Source organism: Pezoporus wallicus, unplaced genomic scaffold (assembly GCF_028554395.1).
Source record: "Pezoporus wallicus isolate ANWC-B61680 ecotype Strahan unplaced genomic scaffold, APGP_CSIRO_Pwel_v1 contig_6732, whole genome shotgun sequence".
Classification (NCBI taxonomy): Eukaryota; Metazoa; Chordata; class Aves; order Psittaciformes; family Psittacidae; genus Pezoporus; species Pezoporus wallicus.
Window position 1 is genome coordinate 214,589 of NW_026638638.1, and position 23,367 is coordinate 237,955.

General features: G+C 36.2%; 1 protein-coding gene across 1 annotated transcript in view; it reads right to left on the reverse strand.

Moving 5' to 3' along the window:
• Window positions 1-23,367, reverse strand: part of ADAM23 (ADAM metallopeptidase domain 23) — a 69,642-nt gene that overhangs the window by 18,707 nt on the left and 27,568 nt on the right. Inside the window, exons 6-20 of the mRNA XM_057411765.1 lie at window positions 23,093-23,156; window positions 21,431-21,494; window positions 20,853-20,926; window positions 19,896-19,961; window positions 16,066-16,137; window positions 14,682-14,848; window positions 12,231-12,315; window positions 11,320-11,410; window positions 10,062-10,110; window positions 7,772-7,871; window positions 5,125-5,196; window positions 4,254-4,340; window positions 4,021-4,101; window positions 2,138-2,188; window positions 1,601-1,664 (exon numbers count right to left, since the gene is read on the reverse strand). Coding sequence (XP_057267748.1) covers window positions 1,601-1,664; window positions 2,138-2,188; window positions 4,021-4,101; window positions 4,254-4,340; window positions 5,125-5,196; window positions 7,772-7,871; window positions 10,062-10,110; window positions 11,320-11,410; window positions 12,231-12,315; window positions 14,682-14,848; window positions 16,066-16,137; window positions 19,896-19,961; window positions 20,853-20,926; window positions 21,431-21,494; window positions 23,093-23,156 — 1,187 coding nt within the window. The remainder of the gene's footprint in view (window positions 1-1,600; window positions 1,665-2,137; window positions 2,189-4,020; window positions 4,102-4,253; window positions 4,341-5,124; window positions 5,197-7,771; window positions 7,872-10,061; window positions 10,111-11,319; window positions 11,411-12,230; window positions 12,316-14,681; window positions 14,849-16,065; window positions 16,138-19,895; window positions 19,962-20,852; window positions 20,927-21,430; window positions 21,495-23,092; window positions 23,157-23,367) is intronic.

Sequence of the window (23,367 nt, forward strand, 5' to 3'; positions counted from 1 at the left end):
GCATCAAAAGGAGCGTGACCAGCAGGTCAAAGGAGGTGATCCTGCCCCTCTACTCTGTTCTCGTGAGACCTCACTTGGAGTATTGTGCGTAGTTCTGGTGTCCTCAACATAAAAAGGACATGGAACTGTTGGAGCAAGTCCAGAGAAGGGCCATGAGGAAGATCAGGGGACTGGAGCACCTCCCGTATGAAGATAGGCTGAGGAAGTTGGGGTTGTTCAGCCTGGAGAAGAGAAGGCTGCGTGGAGACCTCATAGCAGCCTTCCAGTATCTGAAGGGGGCCTATAGGGATGCTGGAGAGGGACTCTTCATTAGAGACTGTAGTGATAGGACAAGGGGTAATGGGTTAAAACTTAAACAGGGGAAGTTTAGATTGGATATAAGGAAGAAGTTCTTTACTGTGAGGGTGGTGAGGCACTGGAATGGGTTGCCCAAGGAAGTTGTGAATGCTCCATCCCTAGCGGTGTTCAAGGCCAGGTTGGACAGAGCCTTGGGTGACGTGGTTTAGTGTGAGGTGTCCCTGCCCATGGCAGGGGGGTTGGAACTTGATGATCATAAGGTCCTTTCCAACCCTAACTATTCTGTGGTTCTAAGATCAAATACTAAACGTAAATAAGACAGAGGAGTTTCAGTAAAATCACCTGTACAGAAGGAAACCAAATATTTTAAAACATAATTGCATAAGATATGAAGTAATTAGTTAATAAAAACAGATATTGCCTTTTAGTGCCTATTACCAAAAAATGAAAGATGGCAGCATAAAGACAAATCTATCCAATTTTACAGTTATATAGCATCTTTTGTATCGTACAAGACAATAAATGGTAAAATTATATTCTTTCTCTCACATCTTCCCCAGAATGGAATGATTCTTCTGCCTCAAACAGGCAGTGTCAGCAATGGCAGTTATGATTAGACAAAAAGCACAAAAAGGTATGAAGTGCCAGAGGACAGGACATCCTGATAGTTCTGCTCTGCTGAACTTCCTCAAAGTCATTACTCAGAAAATTTATCCCCTCTCAGCTGCAAGAAGCCAAAATCCATTGCAACTGCAGTTCTATTTTGCTCAGCACCTCTGGGCTTTAATTCATACTGTGTATATTTAAATTCACACCAATGATTGAATTTTCTTGACTTATAGGATGGTATAGCAAAGACAGACAAGGTGAAGCAGCTTTAGCATGAACCACTGCTGGGATAATGGAATTGGTAACTGCCATTAAAAAAAACAAAAAAGCATCCATTTTGAACTATACAAAAAAAAAATAAATCCTCAAACCAATATTTTTTCCCCTGAGTAACAATAACTCAAAGTTGTCAATATTTTGTATGCTTTCTCATCCAGTTCCACCAGAGTCCAGCATTTGCTGCCCTACCTATGTCTGCAACGACATCATGTCAGAACTATCTCACTGTCATCACTCCCAGACATGAAATTTCACTTGGCCATCAAGCCACGGGATCTCACTGCAGTCTACTCTAATGAGCAGAAAACTTACTTTAAGTTACAGTGGCAGGAACAAAAAATAACATCCTAAAAACACAAAACACAGGAATGAACCAGAAATAAAATACATTTTAAGGTAGTTAAAGTCAACCTACTAGATCCCCAGATATATTTGCATTGATTATCTCTTGTCTTGCATTCACCATTATAGCAACGACCCTAAACAAAACACAACATGTTAGCAATGAGAACTGAGTACCATTTCATTTGTTCCCCTCCCTCAACAAATGTCTCATTTTGATCCTTCACATGCAGATTGGGAGGTAATTTTCATGAATTTGGGTAAATTGAGTACACATTTTGCCCAGATTCTCAAAGTTGGTGCCTAACATGTACTGACATTTCAGCAACTGCTTTATAGCCTCATTTATGTAGATACAAAGAATTTGTTAACATGGAGTGTAATAAAAGCTAAATATGCAAATGTAAGGATGCCAAGCAGATTTTACTCTAAGTTATTAGTCAGTGTTCATCGACTGCATAAAGCACAAGCAACAGTGATGTCCAAAAGACAAAATACATAAATATTGAAGACAGGATTAAAAAAAACCTAAACAAAACCAAAACCTTGTATTCTTGTATATGGTTGATTTCTATTTACTGCTGTGCAGGGATTTTTAAACACTGCATACCTGATTAGAATCACAGGCATATCCATCTTGCTTATGAAGATTTGGTGGACACTGAAAAACAGTGACAATTTTCTTATCATGTGTACTGTAATAATACAAAGGATCACATATGGAATTTTAATGGATTTAGATGACAACTGCACAATATAATGTAACATAATTAGTGCATGAATCTTTATAGCTACAAATACAAATGAAAAAATGAACATCATCAGCCATGAAATACAATGTTTGGTTAACTTTCTGCATATTTCAAGTATAAATTAAGGAGGTCATGTAAAATGACAAGCAAAACAAATGTGTTCAGTAACAGGGTATTTGGCAGCTTGTAGTAGGGCCATGTTTGCAACACTGCCACTGCATTCAGCACAGTTCCACTAAGAGTGAGTGAGCAACCAGTTGTAGCCTACCAGTCTATTGCTTATAGAGGTGTAGGGGTTTTTATGATGTTGTGATGTTCTCTTGGCACATGAAGAAGCTAGGAGCAGCCTATTCTCAAAGCTTTTCCTCATCAAAATGGACCTGTGAAGATTTGGAAAGGGTATGCTGCTAGCCAATACTTTGAGGGCAGCCTTTCTAGCTGAAGAAAGCCCTTTTCCCTCCCATTAAGAATGCTCCATATACAGAATAAAAGTTTTACAATAAAATATCAGCAATAGCTACTTATCTGTAAATGTGGATGTCTCACATGGTAATATAAAAAGAGGTTACTGTTAATTTATTGGCATCTATAATTACAGCCAAGGCACAGAAAGAGACGTGATCTATCCTGAATCTTATTTCTTCAAAGCTAAGAACTTGATGCAGTAAATTACTGCAGCAGAGCTACAAAGCTCTTATATAGCCCTGAAGCTAAATACTCAGTGTTGAAAAGGAGCATATATTACCTAAATCAAAATTGCTGTGAAAATGGAAGATGTACATAAAGTTGTCTGTTGAAAAGAACTCGAGTTAAAACAAGTATTCTGGTTGCTGTTTATTCCCATGCTTTTGAGTATTAGCCAAATGTTTAAGGGAAACATGTAAGAAAGACTTAAAATTCCAATACCTGTGCACACTCTTAAAAAACAGAACCCTTTATACAAGTCTTACAAGGAGTGGCTGAGGGAACTGGGTTGCTTAGCCTGGAGAAAAGGAGACTCAGGGGAGACCTTATCACTTTCTACAACTACCTAAAAGGAGGTTGTAATAAGATGGGTGTCAGTTTGTTCTCCCAAGTAGCAAGTGATAGGATGAAAGGAAACAGCCTCAGGTTGTGCCAGGGGAGGTTTAGATTAGGTAAAGTTCCCTCACTGAAAGGATTGTCAGGCATTGAAACAGGCTGCTCAAGGAAGTGGTTGGGTCACCATCCCTGGAGATATTTAAAAGACATTTTGTAGGTGATGCTTAGTGGTGGTTTAGTGGTAGACACTGGGACACAATGATATTAAGGGTCTTTTCCGACTTAAATAATTTGATACTCGGTTATAGTTTCCTATGTTCATATTTTAAAATATTTTGTCTAATAAAAGCTTACCCTTATTCCATTTGATTCCATTCACATTTGATATATATTCTTAGTACCTACACTATAGACCAGACAAAGAGTAAAGGAGGATGTCTGACACAAATACTACACAGATAGATACACAAAACCCCACAAGTTTGAAAAACCAAATAAACCTACAGAGGTAATATTTTGAGTCCACTTAGATTAATTTTGAGTTATGATATTTTATTCTTTTGTTTAAAAGGTTTTGTTAGGATTAAAAAATAACCTGCTGCAGTTATTTTGGGCATATGAGTGTGCAGTTTGCTAATCTGGATTTTTCTTCTTAAACTGATATGAAAATGAGTGCAAGCATACATCAACAGTGAAGCAGAGAAAGCTTCTGCATACATACCTGGCCAGAATCCCCAGTGCAGAACTCTGCAATATCACATTCATTCACTGCGTATCGACAGTCATAGCCCCGTGGGAAAAACTAGAAAATGAAGAATATAGTTCAGGTCTAAGATTAGGTCTACATAAGCTGTTCCTTTTCATTCTACATAAAACACACTTTGAACTATAACAAGCTGCATAGGACTGCCACGGACAATGGACAGAACAATGATATACTGCAGCAACACTCACAAGACATGATGTATTACAGCAGGGTCCATCACTACAGTGAGCTCCATTAGAAAGAGAGCACTTCTTACAACAATCTGCATAGCACTCCTGAAGAAAATATTAAGCAAAATTTAGTTTTCCATTGTAAGTAACAATTTTCTTCACAATCTTTCCAACAAACTATTAGGTACCAGCAGACAAAAGATTCAGTTCAGCACTGATGAGTTGGAATTATCAGCTAGAAGAATATTTGCAATGCTCAGATACTAAAGGTAAAACAGTGACAAATATGCTATAGCAACAAGGGCATTCACACCTTTGGAAACTTCTTAACAGGTGTGGAACAGCCTGTGCCAAATGCAAGCTGCTTAGCCAAATTGCTCAGAATGCAGGAAAAAAGATTAAGGACCCTAATTATGGGTGCCATTCTCTTTAAATATTAGAACTAGGACTCAAATCTACAGGGCAGGTTTGAAAAAAAATGGAATATTTCCAAAATAGAGAAAAACCCAACAGTTTACTTATTCTGTCCAAACCCAGGCATCTATCTGTAAGCATTGATAAGGAATCTACCACTCCAGGTACACAAATAATTCAAAACTTGCTGGAAAGCAGCTACACCTTGTCACCTGCGTAACAGGAACCATTCAGAGGACAATCTATCTTTGCACTCATTATCACTTGCGAAAATGTTTTAACACAGTCCTTTAACAAAGCTGTTTCCAAACAACAGGCAAAACAAATTCACTTCCATAACCTTTCCCCCTCCCTTACCAATCATGTAACTTACCTGACTATATTTTGTAAGAAAAATAAGACTTGTGGACTAATATATACTTGAGTAGTATATACTTGTAATATATACTTGTGGAGTAATATATACTCTACTTGCCATTCGGAAACCGCAATCACATTCTTCTCCTGCTTCTACATATCCGTTTCCACACTCAGTGGTTTCAAAAAGCTGAAAGCAAAAAAGATCCCCAGCCTGTAAGATTAAAACTAGCATCAAATGAGTTTTCTGTCCCACATAGCCCGTTTCCACCATGCCATGGAAACATGTTCTCAGAGAATATACATGCTGTGATACTGCAATGGGGAAGGCAGAATGATTTCAACTGCTGCTAGTCAAAACTGTTCAGTCATGAAAGTTGTATAAAACTGAAAGCTAACCCTCTTTAGGAGAATACTGATTTCAGAAAATCATGATAATCAGAAAGACAATAAAATAATACTCAAGGAGATAATATCTGAACTTTGTTCCTATTCTATGGACTCCCATTTCTTCGACGATTCCTTCAAGAAACCAGTCAGCAGTAAGATCTCTGGGATCTGTGCAGGTACACACACATGCTCACGCAATTAGCTCCCATCTATTCCAGTGTAACATGTGCATGAAAGTAATAAACATTAAGAAATACTGCCAAAAGTAAGTTCTGTGTGCCTTATTAGTAAATCAGAATAACAACCACATACAGACAGTGCTAAACAGTTAATCCTCGAACCAGATGTATACAATACAGGTAAGTCCTAGAGTTCAGGATGGTATAGATTCTATTCCGGTTTCACATATCATAATAATGATTAATGGTAATTTAAGATATTTTTCAGTCTTGTCAGAAATAATTTTGCAAAAACTGTGCCTGTTTTCAATGTAAAAATTCTGCTTTAAAGTCCTGTAAGAATATGAGGAATCCCCAACTAAACTGAGCTATTAGCACCACAAACACGTTCATCACTAGAACGTGGTTGAAACAAGAAGGTAGAAGTTAACAAGTTAAAATAAGAACATAAATCTGCAGCTAAATAAGGGTGAAAGATGCGAGTAAACATGTTCTTTCTGCATGGGGTTAGTGGCAATACAGCTGTTGAGGATTATCAAGATATGAAATGTAAAACATATAATAGAACACAAATTAGTTATAAACTTGGATAAAATTCTACTTTGGTACTTTGGGCAGGGGGGAGGAATCATAATTCCTAATCAAAAAGAACGAAAACATTTTACTATGGTTGCATAAACTACATAGGTAATCAATAGCACCTATAATTTTGGGTGCCAGAAGCAAAGCTACACTACTACATACATACACTTGTATGTACTCTTCTTCACTAACAGTCTTGTTTAGAAAACTTATGTTTTTCTCTATAAGCCACTGTTACTACCAAGCTTCCGTGGAAACAGCAAGACCTCTTATTCTGAACCTGAAATTCAATTCGCCATCAGACAGACCTGGTTACCTGACCAGCAGCCCATAGGAAAATAAAAACAGGGTCAACCAGAGAAATGCAAGGAAGTAATAGAACACACAAATTTCCTATGGCATTTATCAGGAACCATCAAATGTTCACATACATGTCAGAGCATAACCAAAATGTTATGATTAAGAATTACATCATGGTGACTGCTTAACACAACTACGTTTTATTTACCTGAATATTAAACACAGCATTTTCTGCCTAACCTCATATTGTATAATTTCCGCCCCTCTTCCCCTTCCCTGCAACGTACTTCAGTTTCAAAGCCATGAAAAACTGACAGAGGTAACAATTCAATTGTTCTCCTGGGACCATTTTCATTAAGTAAACCAGATTTCTATTCTAAATACAGTCAATTTGACAACTTGTTCACATTATCTTGCTCGACAGCCAGCATCAGAAAATGAAGCTGTGTTTGCTTTTCTCCTTGCTCACTCTTTCTTGTACGAATTCTTACATTCTTATTCCATAAGCAAAGCTTGCTACCCTGGGAAAAGACTGAAAAACACTCTAACAAGCAAAATCGTTTTGGTTAATTGTGCAAGGTGGTGGTCTGCCAAGGCATTCAGCACAGTAAACAGAACAGCCCAATAGGCTCACGTGGTACTAAATTCTACAAGGACAGCATGTTTGACACCATGATTAAGTGGAATATTAATACTTTGGATTGGTCTTACTTTGCAAAAAGAGCCACATTGAATTTGTTTATATAATTCAGCTTTAGAAGGATGTCATGCTAATATTGCCTTAGCAAAAAATATGATAGTGATAATTTTTTAGGTGGAAAAAGCAGTGGATGGTGTAAGGAAACAGTTATAAATTAGAGCTTGCTAGATGTACATCTGAAAGGAAATTAAGATAACTTTGAGAACAACCACAAGCTGCTACTGTCTGTATGAAGTAAACTATTGATTTCTAATTCTTGGTGTGGTAACTGACATTCTTTTTAACAGCCTTAGGCAAAAAGTCCAAGAATTAAGTATACGTGGAGCATGCATTACAACCTCACTTCTGGATTCATTTTACACTACTTCCCTCTTAAGTAGTAGTGCATTTATGCTGAATGGGGGTGTACCTGGCTGTGAAAAAAAAAGCATCTGTAATATCTGTCATTATTTGAGCATGAAGAATTGATGGAAAAAAAGCTGCATTCCTCTTGAAATTAATTTGAAATGTTATTGGAATGAACAGTCAGCTGCTTGCAAGGAATGTCAAGAAAATACCTGCCTAGACATCTGGATAAATTTAGCAGATGCGCTGACTACAAACATATTTATTACCTTTGTTGGCCTGTTGAAAAGGCATGCACCTCCACCACGAAGTAAGAACTCTTTGTATTCTGCAATGCTGCATTTGGAGAATTTCCTGGAATGGTATACCCTAAAATGGCAAAGAATCAGCTGAGTAAATGCCTTGAGACATCAACAGTTACTGCAGGGGGGCAGAGGGGTCACAACATTTTTTAATATTGTCAATCCCAGTTTCTTACAACCACTGTGTGCAACAGGATGTCAGCTCAATCTTAGCCTCAAACAAAATCAGAACAAAAGAGAAAGTTCCCTAATATTTTGCATTTTTATATTTCTATTATATGGATCCACAGTATATGAAATCGTAGTTGTCTTCTTAATAAGGTGAAGCCACATTATCATAATAGCTGCTATGCACCCTCTCAATTGCATGCATAATCCAGCGTTCTCTTGGGTTTATCTTCCCTGCAGCTTCAGTTTAAAAGATGGACTCCCTGATTTTATGCCAGGGTTTTAAAACTGTTCAATTCTTCTGATCCTGTTAATAAGCTTAATTTTAAAAGTAAAAGTAACTAAGAACAGTTGTATAGGGTCAGAATAAAAATCCACTTTACCCAAATCCCATCTGGCCCTGCAAATATGCCCAGAGAAGAGCAGAGTACTGTACTACTATTTGCAGAACGTTTTTCCAGCTTCCAAAGATTTTTAGCTCAATGACTTTCGCTGGAAGACTTACTTTGTCTTACTTAATAATCTTGACTGTATTTTCTTCCATGAATTTGCCCTAAATCTTTTAGCATCTACAAGGTGCTACAGCAAGAAGTTTCACAGCTTAATTACAGACTGATAGGAAAACAATTTCATCCTGATTTCTCTGTCACCTGTTTTTCTTGTTTATTTCCTGTCTCCCTGCTTCTTACACTGCAAGAAAGAATCATCTGCTACACTGTTCACAATGTTATAAACTTCTCTCATATTTACTGATGAAAACATACTTTATCAGCAACTTCTCACACAGAAACTGTCTGATGTTTTTATTAGCTACGTTTTGAGATCTGGGAACGAGAACTATGCACACTATTACAGATGGGGTAACCATGCCATAAGGAGTTTCTTCATTCCCCTCCTAGCAGCTCACTGATACTGAGCTGACATTTCCCCATTTAATTATTCTATATATAAAAATTATCTTCAGGCACTGATGAAGTGACGAGGCTTTACACTGCAGTTAGTTATTCACTTAGTTCAGAAGTCAACCCTTTTTCAGCTTCTGGGCGACTGTCATCTGCTCCTGGCTTTTTTGTTTTAGCACATTAGATACACAAGAGGTTTGTTCCACAACCCCTTCCACCAGTATCTCCACCCAAGACTGATACTCTGATCAGTTCACCATAGGGGGGAAACTGGTTAATAGAAGTATTCTGGTCAATGCCTTACTTTGGATTCCAGAGGCAAACTTCTCAATAATTTTCTGTTGCATTCATACAGTGGCTGGCAACTACAAGTCTACAGGAAAGCCACACGGTAGTTCTACTTAAGAACCAGTTCCTTCATACTTAGTATGAAGAAACTAAGCACCTTCTGCCTTATTTATAACTAATTCTCTCCATGATTTTTGCATCCAAGCTTCCACAGTGTGCAGGAATTCTGACAGGAAGTGATTTGTAAGACTCAAAAAGCTATGTTTCAGAAGCTAACTTTTTCTAATCAATTGCTTACAGTACACAGAAAAGAATCTCTGGGAGAGTGTGAGAGCAAAGGGCGATGAAACCTGGTTTCCTCCCATATAGATGAGCTTCCCCCTCAGACTTCACTGACTGTTTAGCTAAGGATTAAGAACAATTGCTGAAAGTTTCCAGCATCTCCTTCTATTCAGGGGAACAGAAGTAGAAAAATCTGTTCACTCAAATTTAGAATTTTGAAGGAATGGGGGAGGGAATCTAAAATTCAGGAGGAAAAAATAAGTGCCACCAAAACTGTATTCTAACACTTTTTCAGCTGCATGTAAAAAGTATAACAGGGTTTATTTAATGAAAAACACACATTTGTTACTTTTCAATCATTACAAGTATAGCAAAGCATTAGTCAATACACTGCACTTCAAAATATAAGATTTATGAATAACACCCTAAAATGTGAATAGCAAAGGGAATGAACTACTGAAAACTGAAATAATTGATCTGTATATTTGGGTTGTTCCAACTGCTTCTAATTTCTCATTTGTTAGTACAAAACCACATGAACAAAACCCAATACATAAATATTTATGTATGCTATGAACTCATTCCAGAGCCCTCAGTTACTGATAGTTATGACGTACCCTGTTTCCTCCATGATGCAACCACCCCAGGATTCAGTGCAGTCACACTCTTCTCAGACAAGACCAAATACAACAGAAAAGGAAAGCAGTTATAAATATGCTCAGAATGAACATAAGGTACTCACTATAAAAATGGACCTTGAATCATTATACAGAGATTAGATGGCTGCTTGGCTTACAGATTCTAGCCCTAAAAAGGAAACCAGCCCACTTGAAGAGATGCTAATATACTTCATATAACGTGGTGCTTTCAAATTACTGTATGTGCACATTCTTAAAACTCTACACAAAGTTTCAGGCAGCATAAAAATAGCTGGCAAGGTCCTTCCCTGCTCTCAAAACAGGCAGCACAGGGGTATGTGTGCTACACATGATAATGATGATTAAAAATGTTCACGATTCCTCCTCCCTAAAACATGTACAGAACACTCTGAAGGAAAATTGCTACTGGACAGGCCATGTTTTTTTCCTTTGGCATAGTTATTCATAGTAATATGCGAATCAGCCAATCAAACATTCATTAGAAAACGTAGTTGAATGAAAATGGATTTACAGTTTACTTACAGCTACAGCATGTAAGTCAACAGTGACCAAATTCATACCTTATGGCTGGTAAAACAAAAGTTACAAATTGCCTATAATCTACCAAAGAAGTAATATTTTCTCAAAGAAAGGTTCTGTATTCTAGTTACTACTGCAAATCCACACTGTTTCAAGATGCTTACAAGATGCAAGTGGAAAAACCCAACCATTTTCTTTAGCCCCAAAAGGGGCTTTTGCAGCAGCTTTTGCATCTACACTCTCAATGTGTTAAGGCCACATCAGTCTAATCTTCTGGCTGTGAAGCAGCAAGGTAACAAGTTGAGCAAATGTCACTGTGAACTAGATTACAGCTTCTTACCATAAATCAGGTATTTTTGTATTTTAAGAAGTCAGTGAGAGTACTAGAGGAAATTTCATTATGATAGGAGTTCTGAGCTAAATTAATGGTGTTTTTACCATTATACCATTGCAAGTTGGTTACGAATCTAAACTCCAGACACAGGACATCACTAAGGTCATTGCAAAATCAGTACTAAACTGGTGGTTCTTATTTTGGTTAACCTCAAATTTGGTGCATATATTTTCAAAAGCAGTAATTCTTGCTCTACAGATACAGCCAGTTTGGTATTTGTGTCAAATATTACAAAGGAGGAGTTTATATATATATATGTATAGCTAAGGGGAACAAAAGAAGACTCTATGTCAGTGTACATACTCGGTTTCCTGGCAGCTGGCTCCCATTGTATTCCAAGGTTCTGAGCAAGACTTTGGGCTAATTCCTGTGCCATGGCCAAAGGGAGGCCATACTGCGTTTCAGGAAGAGTGCAGGGAAAATTAAAAACCAAAACAAAAGCCAACAAAAATAAAATAAAAGTAAAAAAAAAAAAAAAAAAGAAATACAAAAACCAAAACAAATGTAAGTTATTCTAATGAACACTGCACCAGCCCATTCTGGTTTACCACCCACCTACTACTTCAGCATAATTCTGTGTGCATATAAGGAAAATAAACACAATGAAGTATGTAACAGAAAATACCTCCTCTCTTAACCATAGGGAATCCCTCTTCATTGGTTAACCAACAGAAAGGAGTCTGCTTGATATATATGTAATAGTTTTGTATCATATGATCATTGTATGTTAAAACAGGAGATTTTCATTATTGATTTAACATTGCACTGAAGAAAATAAGAATCATCATCATCATCATCATCACACAAAGGAACTAATTTTTTCTAGTTTTAATGTAAAAAAACCCCAGTAAGAATTACATGTCATCAGCAGATCAAGCCTCTTGTAGGGAGAAGACTCAAAATTCTATTTAGTGCTATATTTCAAATGTTCCTGTCTGAGAATTTTGGGTCTAAATTTCTGACATACATACTACAAGCCAATTTAAGATCTTAGTAAGAGAATAATGCAGACAGGAAGATTGCTTTTTAAAAAGAAAAGCACAGTGAGCAGTAGTTTAATGATGACACGAGAAGGTTGGCTGTGGCTGTGACAATCTGAACTTTTTTAGTTAAATTAGGTTTTCTGTCTGTAACGCCCTGAACACTGAAATAAACTCAGAGGTTTTAATATACAGTTTCTATTTTATTTAATTTCAGTAGTGAAAAAAAATTACCTCATTCACTCCTACTCCTCTGGTCACAGAGCAAACCCCTCCAAAGTAACTTAGGCTGCTCCTTTTGTAATGAAATGTTACATTCCTTACAAAAAGGAATAGAGAAAAAAAACACATTGACATTGGGTACTATTATTGAAAGATCATTTTCACACATGTTATGATATCCTGCATGCACATTAAACTTCATCTAGCATCAAAAGCAACTGCAAGTTTACAAACAGAACACAAACATCAAAAGAGTTTATGAGATACAACCTTTGACAAAAATGGTATTTTTATCTTGTAGAGTCAGAATCAGTCCCAACCCACAAACAAACAAGCAGAGGAAGCCAGAGTACCAGATTCCTAAGAGCATACAATCATAACATTTCCTTTAAAAATATAAGGATATATTCCAGTTTATAACCTGTCAGGAAGGAATTCTGTCCTGAAATGTACCAGTATTGAGAATTTTTTTTAATTATGCTCTTCTGCAAACCAATTCAGGCTCTAGTTTCAACTCCAAATGAGAACACTGAGAAGTACACCTAAAGGAAAAGTAATTTAATACTGCACTTTAACCCTGCCTCCTTTCATTTATTATTCATAAGCCTCAAATAATTTAATTAAGTTAATGTTATCTGGATATAAAGTATTCTATAAAATGTCTATAAAATAGGTATCGTTCATAATAGTTTAACTTCACATGCATAATAACAAAACTACACAGCCCTAGGCATGTACAGTAAACGCCTCTAGTCTTTGAAAATTAAATCCTTTCAAAACAGAACCAACATCCCTTTTGTTTTATTAAAATACATGACACTCATTCAGGTATATATTTATTATTTCAAAACATTCTGACAGTCATCAGAACTTTCAAACCGTAACATAACTATACCAAATGCTTAAAGCTGGATGCTTTATAACAGACAGAACCGCAGTAAGGGATGAGGTTGGCAAGTACATCTGCAAATGGTCTAGTTCAACCCCCTTGCTCCAAGGAGACTCAGCTTGAGCAGGCTGTTCAGGGCCATGTTCCATTACCTTATGAATATCTCCAAGCATGGACACTCCACAGCCTCCCTGGGCAACCTGTTCCAGCATTTGACCTCCACAGTGAAAGGGGTTTTCCCTGTGTTTAAATGGAATTTCCTGTATTCCAGTTTGTACTTGGGACCTTTCACTGCGCACCACTGAGAAGAGCCTACCAGCAAACTCTTCAGCAAGTGACACAATATATGCATAGAAGTAACTAAGAGTGCACATCGTCAGCACTTTGCTATTAGCATTGTGTTGCAATGCCTGCATCAAGGCAGTACAGCTACGACAGAGCCTGGAGGAAATTCTTCATCCTGTGTTTTCATCTTCCTCTGCAGAAGATGAATGTTCTAGGAGAATCACATGGAAGGCACGTCCCACTCTGCCGTTGTAGTATGTCATGCTGCTGGGAGAAGGCTTAAGATCTTAGGAGAAGGCTTAAGATCTTAAGAGAAGGCTCAGGGGAGACCTTAGAGCACCCTTCCAATACGTAAAGGGGGCCTTCAAGAAATCTGGAGAGGGACTTCTTACTATGGCATGTAATGACAGGACAAGAAGGGATGGATTTATGCTAAAAGAGGGGAGTTTTCGAGTAGATATTAAGAAAAAATTCTTCACTATGACGGTGGTGAGACACTGGAACAGGCTACCCAGAGTAGTTGTGGATGCCCATCCCTAGAAGTATTAAAGGCAAGGCTGGATGGGGCTTTGAGCAACGTGGTCTAGTGGAAGGTGTCCCTGCCCATGGCAGGGGGGGTGGAACTAGATTATCTTTAAGGTTCCCTTCAACCCAAACCATTCTGCTTCTATAATTTTATGATCTTTATGCTGCACAGGAAAACATACTCTTCCTCCTATTCCTTTACGATGATGTCAAGTAAAAAAAATACTGTTGCTCAACTTTGATGTGGTGCCTAATGATACAAATGAAACTTCCCCTCAAAAAGCACTGTCTCTCAGGAAACAATTCATTACAGCTTTAGAGGTGGAGACCTTCCATTAACCATCAGTGCAGCTATGCATGTAAATTAATACAGCAACTGGAATGTTCTTGTGGCAATACATATTACTGTCAGCTCTGCCCTCTTCTGCTCTTTACTGGGAAAACAGTACATGACACACACCTGATTAGCAAAATTATGTGTCCTTAAGGGCCCATCAGAAGATGCTTCAAATATGGAACATCTCCAGGTTGCAAAGACATTCAAATTTCATTACAGATACATATCAACATGACCTTGGTATATACTCTACCTATTAAAAATAGACTAAGGTGTCAAAAAAAGAGATTAAGTTTCCTAAGGCAGGCAGATGAATACCGAGCAAAAGAAGTAAGCGAAAATTAAAAAAAAAACAGGTAGGCAAAAGCAGCAGACAAAAAAGTATATAAAACTATAATAGTCTGGAGCATTGTATAATAGTACATACGAGAGCAGGTGCACAGCATCAGCATGCTGTTTGATATAGTGCTGTCGATATTTGGAGAAATCATGAAGCATCTGCAGAGGGTCAGGGTGAATGTGAATACGATCTCTGTCTGTCCAAGTTTCCACAGCAACAAGAACCACCCTGGTGTTCAGCTGTTCCTTGTATATCTGGGGGCAGAGACAGGACAGGCACAGGAGTAGAACACTGGGTCAAACATGCACAGTTAGCCAGTAAGAGTAAAGCGGAAGAACAAGAGGGATAAAGCAGGAGGGAAACATGGGGAAATGGTTAGCTGGTAATGCCTTGGACTTCCAAAAAGTTAATATTCTGATCAGTTTAAATTTGGTATTTTAGTGGTCAAAAAAAACCCCTTCCTGCCCTTTTATTGAGCAATTCCTTTTTCTTTAAAATTCTCATGTTGAATAATTTCACCACTGAGTTTTGCAGAAAACCTGTACAAAAAGAAGAAATGTAAAGGTACACTGGGCGATCGCAAAGAAAAAGAACAGAAAGATCTCAAAGACAAAGAATAGCCAAAGCCAATTCTTAAGCCAAGATTAAATCATTTCTCATTTCTCCAATATATCTAAAATTTAATTCACATAATGCTTGATTTTCATTTATACTATGATCACCTAATACCACTCAAGTAATGTGAGAATTAGGTAAGAATATTAGCTTTTCTATTTATTTTAATGTCTTTGTAGCAATAGACAAGGACAATCAGGCCTTAATAACTACACAACTGTTTAAAATATAGATTTTAACTTGATTCTGAAATAAAACTTGGTTCTGAAATATAAAATATAGATTTTAACTTGATTCTGAAATAAAACTTGGTTCTGAAATAAAACTGACCTTTAGGTTCAGGTCATAAATAGATAAATTTTATTAACTAAGGTTATTCAGAACTTGCAGATCTACAAAAGATGTATTCCTCATCTGCAATAGACAGTCTGCCCATAAAATGTCTTACATGGGACATAAAAAACACTTACTGATCATACAGAGTTATGATCTGAAAGCACTGGATAATTAATATATTGACTGCCTAATGCATAAAATACACAGAAGGCAAGTTAGTTGGTCACTTCCATGAGGCATCATATTAAATATATACCTTTATTATCTTTTTGTCAAATTATGCCTACAACATTAATTGAAAATATCCTCCTGCCATTATGACAGATAATGAATAAGCAAGCAGTGACTAGCATTCACCCCAGCCTATTCTTCTGCAGAAGAACTGGAAATTAGTTTTAAAATGTAATTTTTATAGCTGCTTTTTTTTCTAATCCTGGTATATGCTAATTTGAAATTTTAAATACAGTGCTAAACTAACAAGGTCAGTTATACAGTTTTCAGGAGAAACATTGATACTTACAGCATCTACAAGGTTTACCACAGACTTTGCGAAATTGTTTGTGTATGCATTTGAAGAACGGTGCTTTTTGAACTAAAAGGAAAAGTAGAGCACAGTAAAAAGTTAAATATTTATTACTAATTCTTTATTTTTAAAGCAAGAAAGGAAAATTAATATTTTATGAAAGAGTAAGGGAAAAACTCAAAAAGCTTTTCAGATCACAGCCTATATCCCATCATATTCAAGAATCCCTGGAAGATACAGAAAGCCATATATGCTAGATAGGCTTTCACATCCATAAAAGGAGCATTTAGCCACAAGAAATATTCTATTTGATCAAACATTCAAAACTAAATTACAGGTAAACACGAATATAAACATGAGCTCAAAATTGAGAGAATGCTGTACCTTGTGTGCTTAACCTGATGAGTTAAATATCAGGCTGTACTAGCCACGCTCCATGACTATAATTACGAGACATGAAGATGAAGTATTTACCCCATGTCCTATGTACAGCTCTTTGCAAAGGCATCCTTTCTGTACTTTAGGACAAGACTTTTAAGACAAGTAGCATTAGGTATAGCAAAAGGCAAAAGTAAATTTATGTTTGAATATGGAAAGAGTTAAGCTGAGTATCTTCAGTTTTAACTTCAAATATTTTCCATTTCTAGAGACTTAGATGTGCTGTATTACCCATTCTGCTTCTTAATTTCTGTGCATGTCATTACAACTCTTTCCCGCCTTTCCCCCTCCTGCCCAAGTCCCCTCTGTTCCAACTCAGATTTTTCAAAGATGCTGCTATGGTATCTAAACACGAATCCAGGACTTTCAGAAAAACTGTAAAATGATAAACTGAAATTGCATTATATGATTTACAAACAAGAAAATAAGTCTTCACAATTTCACAGAAAAGGAACTCAAAATTGCATAGAACAAAGTCTTCATTAAAAACCTCTGACTAAACTCCAACTACTGGTTAAAAGCAACAAATGTCATCACTTCATGAGCAAACATTATAAAGTTTCATGGAAGTCTCAGCTATTCGCACTCCAAAACACAGTACCCAAAAACAGGACTCAAAAGAAGAGGGTCTGACTCTTCTCTGAGCACTTGAGTAGTTAGTCTTATCAAGTAAGTTAGACAATTAGCTACCTTCCCAAATTAGAATTATAGACAAATGCCCAGTTTTACAGAATTATGTTTGGTGTGAAGGAGAAAGTAAAACTGAAAGATATATAGTCCTTTAAAATTAAATAATCTTTCTCAAATTGAAAGTCAGGTGACACACACTATTATTATATAACAATTTTTCCATCCCTTTAAATTCCAGTTATTTTTGCACAAGCAATCTAGTTTTATATGGACAAAATGCCACAGAGATAACAAACTTCATCAAACTTAGTGGTGCCATTCATTTGACAGCATGAAGATCGATTTTTTACATATGCAATTATTCATTGTTAAGTTCCAGAATGCTTCAGTATATCCACAGCAGGTTTTACTATCCAAACATACTACAACATAGGTTTGCAGAGACCCCCTCTCCCCATAACTATCCTCAAAACAAAGCATTTTCAGCTACAGTGGTAGTAGGTGCTTAGGATGTACACTGAGAAGATTATCTGCATCACAGGACTCTGCTCTCTAGACAACCATGATACTAGGGCAAAATAATGCAGGAATGGAGAAGGGTGACTTTGTTTTTTTTTGTTTTGAGCCAATCCAAAGCTTTCCCAGAAGTAAAATGGTAAAATATGGAAAATAATATTCAGAAAATGTTCTTGGTTTTCATTAAAGTATTTAAAAGCCCACATCAACAGCAATATACAACATAATGTGTTTAAACACAGCTTCTAAAACAGAAATTAACCTGAGTAAGTCAGTAAAAAGTGCAACAATCTAATTAGATAGGTTTAGCTGTTCCTTTAGTGTTACAGGAGAGGATAATTCTGCCAAAATACATAGTACTAACCACTTAACACCACAATGGCTAAAGAGATGTATGATACTTCCTCACAGACTATTGCTGCAGGAGAGATCTGCCCTCTACCGGTAGTAAGCAGGAAACCTTAAAAGTGTGTTTCGTGAGCTCCTGGACTGTCAGGCTTTAACTCGTACTTGTGAACACTTCCTTAAATATATGTACCTTACTCCTTGAAAACAATTATTATCTGCTTCTGAGCCACTGACAACTCTGAAGAAAAAAACTTGAATGCTTGTGGTCTAAAGTTCTAACAAATAAAGCCAGAGAAAAGACAACAGTTAGTGCCCGCACAAGTGTAATGAACAGGATGGTTGTCCTTTAAGCACATCTACGATATGAGAGGCCAGAGGAAACAGATATAGAAATATTATCTCTTCATAAGGAACACCAGCTAGAGACCTCAAACAAGAGAACAAAATGTCCCTAAACTTCAGTTACTGTGCCCTACTCTAAACAACTAACACACATTCACGCTTTTAGCACAGTTTCCTACCAGGTGGCTTTACAAGTGAAAACAGTTTTCTGTCCTACTCTTTCCACCCATTCAAATCCCCCCACATTGCTGAAGCAACACGGATTAAATATAGGTTATTTTTGCTTGGACTATTTCTGATTTATTAAACAGATGAAGGAAGGGTTTATTATCTGTCTATTCAGCACTGGAACAAGTACAGAATGCCACATCCTGTTCCAGTATCTGCTATTTCTGGCTCTTCAAAATTATCCTTCAGTGTTGACAAAAGAGCCCATAAGCATTAGAGGAGCAATGCAAGGAGCTCTTAAAGAAACTTAGAAGTTTATGTTACTTGCACACAAAAGAAGCAGACACTTTTATCAACAGAATTTGATTTTGAAAAAAAAGGCCTTGCTCACACGTAAGCAAAGTCATACTAAGAGCTGATGATCCTTATTTGCTTGTTAGTGAACAGCAGAAAAAGCTAAGTGAGTGAAGGGCTCAGAACAAGGCACAATTGAGTTATTTTTAGAGTAATTTGCTATCAGTTGCAGTATATTCTTTGTTACTAGAATTTTTTTTAATCTACACCGAATATCTCCCTATAAGAGATACGCGCTAGTTAAAATACAGCTATTGGAGTCAAATTTGTCTTGCTTTTAAAAAAGAGTCTATAACATAGTTGTTCAGGTTTATAAAACTTACTACTCCCCAGGCCTCTTTCTCCTGATTTTTCATAAAGGTAACTAACACATGGACACTTTGATAGCCTTACTTGGCATAATGAGTGAAAGCAGTAACATTTAAATAACTAATGCCACTTATGTCTGATTTCTTTCCAGTCATCCCTCAAGACAAAAAGGAAAAGAAAGTGTGCTCCTCTTGTCCCTTTCTTTAATCAAATGACAAACACTTTCTGAATCAAAACCCAACTTATCTTGCACTTCATTATGATTCATATTTGTAAGTGTGGAATAGCCAGGAAAAACAATCAGATAGGTTTGTCTATACGCTTTACTGCATTAAAATTTAAGTTAGTAAAACTAAACTCAAAGTTACAAATTCTGACCTCTTTATTACTTTAAGGAGAGGATGTAATTTTAGAATATTTAGTGTATTTGCTCCGGACATAAACATTTTGTTGCTTTACTTTGTTGGTGTTGGGTATATTATTCATCCATATGATACCAAAGTGTTTCAGATGTATATTGAATATATAATTGCTGTAAAAAAAATTTAGTTAACATTAAACATTACTAGGTATTATGGTCTACACTGTGTCTAACAGTACAAATGTTAACAGCTGCTGATTAACTAAATATTTGTCCCAAGAGTAGCTGATGCTGCACAGGGTGTACACCAAACTACAAAGTATAATCAAAAGGAAGAGTACCACTAAATTGATATACTTACCATTTTATGGTCATTGACTACCATGAGCTCCAGATATTTCATTTCTTCAAAGACACCACGAGATACCTGATGGAGTGAAAAAGTTCTTTGAGAGATCATGACAATGTAGTGGTTTAAAAAAATTACTGCAACTGGTTTAATAGGATTACCCATAAATATTACACAGGGTGCATAAACCTGTAACAGCTGGGTCAGACATTCAACTAAAGTAAATAATCATAGCTCCAGTAACGTAGGAAGTTATGATAGACACTGGCTGAGAATCTGAGTCACATCATTAAGAGCATTTACAGCCTCTTCTTTGTCGTTCAGCATAGAAGCCACCACTGCTTCCCTCCTCTTATTTTCACAAAGGAGAAAATCTTAAACACGAAAAACTCTTGGACTACAGATTTAATGAGGAAGGAAGTTACTAAAAATAGCTGCGTCCTCAAAAAATATGCTGTGTATTGTGCAACTCAGTGAAAAATTCCAGATTAATTTTCTTTAACTCAATTATTCCCTTAACTGACACATATGCATGTGCAGATCATGAGGACTGTCCCCTTCTTTTCTCTCAATAACCCAGTTCTGCATGTCCTTGTTTGAATTTTTAATTTAATCATGCCACTTAACAAGCCAAAAGAAAATAATGTCAGGCAGCTGTAAAGTAGCAAGATTTCATTCAAAATTATTCATTACCCTCAAGCGCACTCAAAATGCTAAACTCATTTTCACTACTAACTTCCATTCAGCTGATATATAGTATTGCTGTCACTTCAGAAAGGTTATCCACATTTCTCCAAATACTCTATAAATACTTATTTATCATTTGATAACTGTATTATAAGACAATATTAAATTACCAAAAATATTTATTTTCTAAAGCCTATGTTCTCTCAACATTAAAAATCTGGAAATTAGTGGGTTTGGTTTTGGCTTTATAAATGGTCTTAACTCAGGGTCACTTCTACTCACTGCTCTCTTTCTTCTCTTTCTCCTCAGCCACTGTAGTTCAGACAGATAGGGCCATTCAGAACTAGATTCAGTCTCTGTACAAATTACAATTTAAGAATTTCATGGCATTATTTTAAACTACTTATGTACACTGTCCAAACCAAAATTAGATCACTAAAATTAGAAGAACCTCTGCTACTGAAAAGTTCATTTTTTTTAAGTCCACAAAATGTAAAGTACCTCTTATCAAACCTCAAGTAATTTAGAATTAAAGCATGCAAGGGGAGGTAAAAAGATTGCAACCTGGGCTTAGAATATATGTTTTCTTCCATCTCATGACTTCAATAGCATTAATATCACTGATGATAATTAAATGATTTGCAGAAGAAAGCTAAATACAGGCAGATTTTCCTGGTTTTTTGACAACTCTAAACTCCATTGCAGTAATTGTGAAAAAAGTCAGGTTAGTATCTGCTCTTCAAGTTTTTCTAAATAATCAGCAATTCTATATAGACGGTTAGCCTAATATTCAAATTTTTCAAGTTATATACACGATTATTTTCAATACTGAAAAACTCGTAACATAAGCAAAATCATACCAAGGTCCTGCAATTGCTTGGTGGCTTGTGTTCTTTGGATGATATGTGGCCTACTTTTACTTTCCTGATAAGAAAAAATATATGACATATCCTTCTAATTAATAATGTCAAGTGAAAAGTCAGGCACTTCTTTCAGTATTTATTATTTTCATTATTTTTCCATAAAATGCAAGCAACCATAGTACCAGTTTGGCATAGTATTAATGTGAAGCAATCTATCTGCAATCCTGAGGACACCATGGAGCCTCTTTGCTTCAGAATGTTTATTGGCCTACAAAATGGAAGTATCAGAGATGTCTTTGAAATTACTTAAAGAAGTCCCTTAAAAGCCTTAGAGCACACAGACCACTTATTCCAATAAATCAAATTAGAGAGTATATTCCCAGTTGAAATCTTCCTGCAGAGGAAGAGCAACTATTACTACTTATGATGAAAAATGTATCTTTCTAATTGCAGCAAAATGCAAGAAACTAATCAATGCACTATCTTTAAGAGGATTATTTCACCCTGTTTATTGGTGTATACAACACTTAAAAAGGAGAAGACTTTTAATGCATATTTTCTTTAGAAGTCTGACAAGCCCCAAATTATCACAAATTGGTATCTGTTCTAGAAAACAACTATCTTTTCTTCCGTAACACCTCCTCTGCAGAGCCTGCCAAGACAAGCAATTTCTTTCAAAGGGTAGGATGCTACTGTTCTGGAACTTCCGAAAGAAATATATAATACATTAAAAGAACACATTTTGCTGGGTTTTGTTTATTTTTTGGGGAGCAGACAGTTTTACATAGTATCTATAATATCTGCAGCATTATATTGTATGTCATACATCACTAAATACTAGAGCAAAACAGGTTTGAGAGCTGTGATACAGCATCTGGAATATATCCTACAGACCAAGCAGGATACAAACCTTAAGCATTTTGTGTCTCAATGTTGCAGAATTATTTTACTGAAGATCACTCAAATCTTTGAGCCATTCAAGAGGTAGAAATCTACATGGTTTTACTCCTATGAAACTGCATCAGTTTCATAAATAAACAGCTGAAGTTTTAGGAGCAGCTATATTATAATACAAATAGCTAGCAAGACATTTGCATAAATGCAGGCCTGCATGCTGATCCGGCTTAGTCATATATTTGAATATTCTGGATCAGCATCCCTGAATCTGTACAGTGACCACTGACTTAACAAACATAAAGTGCAAGATACCCGGATGCAATTATTTACTTCACTAAATCTTGGGGGAAAATACAGTAAATCAGAAGCAATGTGATCCAACTAGAGAGGGATGAATACATGACTCCGAGATCCCTTCTATGAATTCTTAAATCCTTTAGTTCAAATACTAGAGCAAATTGATAAACACTTTTTGACAGTACATAATCATTTGCTATGGAAACAGTTTTATTAGTATTCCCAACATCTAAATGATGAACAATAACTAGGAAAAGAAAGATTAATGAAAAGTGGATAAAATCCTAGGAAATTCATACTTACACATTTCTTGCCTTAAATAAATTCCACATGTTTTAAAATACTTTTGTTTTTCATTCTAATGCATGAGAGAGGTCACTCATTTACTGATTTATGCTAATACACTCATTTGCTATTCCTCGAGCATTCTCTCAAACCAAATAAAGTAGATAAAAATAAACTTACTGCACTATGGGTCAAATCCATTGGTTCTATCAAGTATAAATAAGTACTATCCTCAAACATGCCACTGGAACATGGAGAAAAAGAAGTGATATTTCAGATTAGATGGCAATTAATTTGCTTGCAGGATTTGATTTTTGATGAGACAAAAGGAAACTTATGGCTGACAAACTGATTAGTATTAAAATAAGTTCCATAAATGTTCATTACTACCACATGTGGCTAAAACTAAGAATTTCTTTTAAGAGATCAGGCACACTTTAATCAACTATCACTGA